This window comes from Propithecus coquereli, unplaced genomic scaffold (genome assembly GCF_000956105.1).
Source record: "Propithecus coquereli isolate 6110/MARCELLA unplaced genomic scaffold, Pcoq_1.0 Scaffold291, whole genome shotgun sequence".
Lineage (NCBI taxonomy): Eukaryota > Metazoa > Chordata > Mammalia > Primates > Indriidae > Propithecus > Propithecus coquereli.
Genome location: NW_012148519.1, coordinates 3,183,425 through 3,189,424, shown reverse-complemented (window position 1 = coordinate 3,189,424; position 6,000 = coordinate 3,183,425). Strand labels below are relative to the sequence as shown.

Below are 6,000 nucleotides of genomic sequence, written 5' to 3'. Positions count from 1 at the left end.
CTCTGGATCCTATGAAATCTGTCTTCTTCCATAGTATTAGTTACTGATGTCCATGCTTAATTTTATTATTTATTTTATTCTTGCTTTATTTTAGAACCTGACTTCTGGGGAATTGCCCCCTTGTCTATGTATCTTAGTGGTCAGACAATGATTCAACAAAGGATTTGCTCAAATACTCTAAGTCAACAAAGTTGTTGTCCTTTGCCAAAGGATCTGCACATCTTCCCAGATTTTTCTTTCCCCTGGACCCTTTTATGACTCCTCTGCATATGCATGAAGGCTCAGTTAACCATTATCTTAGGGTGAAGGAGTCACTGGCCCTTGAAATTCACATGCCACCTATATAGTAACTTTCACAGATAATGCTGCTAGGCATGTACAACACCAAGCACAACAGGTAAGGTACTATTATTCCTCACAACCTTCCTCACCCTGGAAGACCCTCTACAATAACAAAGCCTGGAAGGGGGAAAGGGTAGAGTGGGATGGAAGCAGCTATAGGCATGAATACTACAGATTTCCAGTGTTGTTGTGCCAAGTTTAACATTAGTTTCTCAAGTTTAAACACTTTTCAGATTGTTGCATGCCTTGGGTTGAGTTCCAGAGCACTATAATAGTTGTTTTCACCTGCTTTGCAGATGGACTTAGCGCTAAGTCACGAACTCCCATCATATATATATATATTTTTTTTTTGAGACAGTGCCTTGCTCTGTTACCCAGACTGGAGTGCAGTGATGTGATGGTAGCTTACTGCTGCCTCAAACTCCTGGGCTCAAGCAATCTGCCCACCTCAGCCTCTTAAGTAGCTATAATTACAGACATATGCCATCACACATGGCTAATGTTTTTTATTTTTTGTAGAAGTGAGGTCTCACTATCTTGCTCAGGCTTGTCTTGAACTCCTGGTGTCAACAGGCGTAAGCCACCAAGCCTGGCCAATTACAATAATTCTTCAGTATTTATTCCAGTTTCTCTTCCACTACTATAGTTTTATAACCTATGTTGCAAGTCCTACTTACTCTTCTACATCTACTGCAATATTTCTCACTCCTTAAGACCCAACCTATGCTGCTCTTTCTCCATTAGGCTTTCTCTCATTAATCCATGCACACTAATCTCTCCCTTCTCTGAATTCCTATCAAACATCAATATTAAATAATTATTTTGCATACATTGTGCTTTTTCTATTCAGCCAAGTCTTTGGGGAAAGAAATTGGGGTTTCATGATTTTCTGTCCTTATCTTATACCTGGCAAAGTGTTGAATACACAGTAAATTCTCAAATGCTTTATGTCTACTTCTATCCAAAAATTAACTCTTAAAGAAATTTGCCTTGTAGCCCATGAAGTCAAATCATACCCCTAAGAAGCAATAATCAAGACTCTATGTCGGTATCAATCTCTGGTGTTCAAAAAAAAAAAAAAAGACTCTATGATTTAACCATGTTATATCATTAATACATTCTGTTCTTCTCCAGTGCCCCCAGTGCCCCACAATCTAAAGTGCACAGTATGAGCAGAAAGCCTGTGGCAGAGGCTGCTAGTGGCCAACTTAATATCCATTTGATCATCTTCCTTTACTAACAAAACCATAGTCACTTCCCAGCTTTCCTTGCAGTGAGGAGTTCAATTTGAGGAGACACACAAACTGAAAAGACAGTAGCCATCTTGAGAAAGAAAAAGGGGTCACATTATAAGGATGTCTAAGCTAGAACAAACCTAGGTCACGGATGACATCACCGAAACATTCTACTAGCCCTGGACTTCCTATCCATAGGCTTCTAATTACATGATTTGTGTAGGCCATGGTAACTTTATGAGCAGTTGAACATAATTCCGAATTGGAATTATGTAATGAAAAGGTCACTATAAAGCTGACAATTAATTCGTTATAAACCATTGAGTATTATTTCCATTTAACATATGGAGAAAGTAAAGAAAACATCTAGTTTTATGATTAATAACAATTCATCACCTTAGTCCACAGCCCTCTCATTGTCAAAAATGCAACCAGCATGGAAATAAGAGCATGCTTGCTTGAGTTTGAATCACTAGCTCCACTGTGTGAAGTAGTGCCTCAGTTATTTCTAGACTGCAAAATAGGAATAAGAATAGTATTTTTTTCATAGTATTATCGTAAGGAATAAAAGAGAAAACTCACGCAACACCTACAAAGCAGTGTCAAGCACATGCTACAGCATCAATAAATGTTGGTTACTATTAATAATAATAATTTTGTATCACATAATAAAAATAAGTTATTATTATTACCACCTAATAGTAACTTCTAATCTGCTGTAAAAAGGCCATCACATAAAAGTGACTATATTAGAAACACATAAACTAAAAAACATTTTCTCAATGATGAGACTATATTCTAATCTAATATTTGTTTTCTTTTGGCTCCAGCTATCACCCTGCATATGAAAAAATAGAAGAGAAATAATTAGTTTAGTGACTGAGTCACTAACTATGAAAACCCTAAATATGTTTTACTTCCTTTTTCTTCCCTCTTATGAGAGCTTAGTCTTATGGTTACAAAGATTTTAAAACATCAAAGTTTTCCCTCTGGAATAATACAAATTTGTAAGAGGTAATGCAAAGAATTTTTTAAATTTCCTTACCCAGAAGATCCAATGCTCTTACAAACACCAAGGAGGGGTCTTTTTTCAGCAAAGTTATCACATTTTTGAGCACCTGATAGGGAGCATAAAACAAACTGTAAACTTTGAGAAACATTCTTGTATACTTTCTGTTATTTTTACGATTTCAAAATACTTACAACTGAGAAGATAGAAAAGCATTCATTATAAATTGACAAACTTTATACACTGACTGACCAAAAAATAGAAAAGCTAAATAAACCAACATCATTTAAAAAATTGAACCAGCATTTTTAAAAATTTTTATAAATTGGCATCACTGTCAATCTTATACACATTCTCCATGAGATCAGAAAACCACCCCACACGCCACCAACTAATTATATGAAACTAGTATCATCCTGATATCAAAACTAAGTAAAGGTAGCTCAGGACAGGAAAATTATAAAATTTTACACCATTCTCATTGATATACATAAATGCAAAAATCCCAAATAAAATATTAATACATCAAATAGCAATATATTAGAAAAAAATAAAATCTCATAACTAAATTAGATTTACCCAATAGTTTAACATTATAACATCTATTAATGTAATTCATCACATTAACATTTTAACAGACAGAAAAAGCATTCAGTTAGATTCTGTACCTAATCATAATAAGAACAAAAAGGTAACAAAAATATGTTTTTTAATCCAAAAATGATAATCTACAAAAGACCTACAGCAAATAGTACAGGTAATGGTTTCGAGTATTCCCATTAAAATCAGTAATTAAAAAAGGATACCCAGTGTTGTTGCTTCCATTCACCCCTATGGTGTAAGTTCTAGTCAACATAATAATAATAAATGAACTGAACAATATTATAGGATATGAACCTAATATAATATCAACAAACAAGCAGAAAAAATAAAGTCAGTCAGTTTTTGTACAGAATGGCTCTGAACCATATGAAAACATGGTAAACCTCATACATGACAGAAATTCCTTAAAACTGTATTGAGAATGGCATTATTGGAGTTCAGGATAAGCCACCCCCAAAATATGTATCTTTGGCCTATTGATTATTTTGAGCTAAAGGCACCTGAAAAACAGTAGATTCAAGAAGGGCACTCTGACCTGCCCTTTCATTCCAATAAGCAGGAAAGACAGACACCTTATCAAAGATGACCTTCCTATATAGGAGGAAAGAAACATTCTAATCACCAGAGATAGAAAGTCAAGGATGAGAAAAATCTGTACAAACTTTGTTAAACTAACCCTTATCTTCCTAGATACTTTTCCATAAATGCCACTCTTTGTTCAACCAAGTATATAAGCACTTAGGCCTAGGCACTTCCTTTGAGTCTTCATTTTTCTGTGGGGACAGACATGCACATGTAAAATTTTATTAAATAAAATTTGTATGATTTTCTCCTGTTAATGTTTTATGTCAGCTTAATTCTTAAGCCCAGCCAGAGAACCTGAAAGGTTAGACGAGAAATTATTCCTCTCCTACAATACTATGGCTATATTTTTAAGATACCTTATCTTTTATAAACAAGTAATAAAATATTAACCAATAAACTGATAAGATATCTGGGACATGTTTCAAAATAATCTGGAGGGAGGGGAATGAATGTTAATAAAACAAGATTACCCATAAAATAATAAAGGATGGGTTCTTAGGGATCATTATACTACTCACACTACTTTTGAATAAGAAATTTTCCACTTAAAAAGACTTAACGATGTTGACATACATTGACATTTACCTAAGAGCTTCTCAAAAAAATCCAAAAGCTTGATAAAATTCTCTCACTGTATTAATCAAAATTGAAATACAAATATCCTCTAATCCAAAAAATCACAAGTAGGATTTTGTCCTACACAATTCACGCTCAGAAATGAGAAATAACTGTAAATAAGATTATTCACTACAGCACTGTTTATAATAAAAGTAAAACACGAAAATTTTAAGAATATAATGAATATTTCCTACAGCTGCAAAAAAAGAACTGTTCTATGAAAACACAGAATGAGACAGAAGCTACAAATGGAAAAAAGGAATATATACAACAATGGTAAGATACAGAATTATATACCATCTTTTTGTATAGAGAGGAAAAAAGGATTAAATAAGCCCCTTCGTATATAAACATACATACAAAGGCAATAATATACATACATACATATACAAACTCCATAAGGATAAAAACTCTTAATAATTACTTATGGGAGGGAAAATGGAAAAAGTGAACAAAACACCTATTTTACAAAGAAGAATTGATACCCATACTGCAGAAATTATTTCATAACATCAAGAAGGAAGGAATCCTCCCCAACTCATTCTATTAATACAAAGCCAGTATCACCTTGATACCAAAGCCAGGAAAGGACACAACAAAGAAAACCACAGACCCATATCTCTTATAAACATAAAAATTCCCAATAAAATTCCAGAAAACCAAATTCAGCTGCACATCAAAAAAATAATTCACCATAACCAAGTGGGCTTTATCCCAGGAATGCAAAGATGGTTCAACATATGTAAATCCATAAATATGATTAATCACATAAACAGAAGTAAAAACAATATAATCATCTCAATAGATGCAGAAAAAGCATTTGGCAAAATTCAGCACCCTTTTATGATAAGAGCTCTTAACAAAATAGGAAAAGATGGAACATACCTCAAAATTATAAATACCACATACAACAAACCCACAGCCGAGATCATACCGAACTGGGAAAAACTGAAAGCATTCCTGCTTAGAACTGGACTAGACAAGGTTGCCCACTGTCACGACTTCTATTCAACATAGTGCTGGAAGCCCTAGCCAGAGCAATCAGGCAAGAGAAAAAAATCAAAGGTATCCAAATGGAGAAAGAAGAAAAAAGGAAATAAACAATAGAGCAAAAAGACAACCTACAGAATGGGAGAAAATATCTGAATGCTATGCATCCAATAGAGGGCTAATAACCAGAATCTACAAAGAACTCAAGGAAATCAAACAACCCCATAAAAAAGTGGGCAAAAGACATGAACAGAAGCTTTTCAAAAGAAGACAGACTAATGGCCTATAAACATATGAAAAAATGCTCAATGTCTCTAATCATCAGGGAAATGCAAATCAAAGCCACAATGAGATATTACCTAATTTCAGTGAAAATGACTTTTATCAAAAAGTTCCAAAACAACAGATGCCAGTGTGGATGCAGAGAGAAAGGAACATTTATACACTGTTGGTGGGACTGCAAACTAGTACGACCTCTAATGGAAAGTAGTATGCAGATACCTCAAAGAACTAAAAGTAGACCTACCATTTGATCCAGCAATCTCACTATCGGGTATTTACCCAATGGACAAAAAGCCATCTTATCAAAGACACTTGCACAATGTTTATTGCAGCATA

At 34.1% G+C, this 6,000-nt stretch overlaps 1 protein-coding gene across 1 annotated transcript in view; it reads right to left on the bottom strand.

Moving 5' to 3' along the window:
* Positions 1-2,610: 2,610 nt before the first annotated feature.
* LOC105813842 (breast carcinoma-amplified sequence 3-like) overlaps positions 2,611-6,000 on the bottom strand; it is a 105,162-nt gene continuing 101,772 nt past the window's right edge. Inside the window, exon 7 of the mRNA XM_012648645.1 lies at positions 2,611-2,695. Within this exon, the coding sequence (XP_012504099.1) occupies positions 2,619-2,695 (77 nt within the window). The 3' untranslated portion in view covers positions 2,611-2,618. The remainder of the gene's footprint in view (positions 2,696-6,000) is intronic.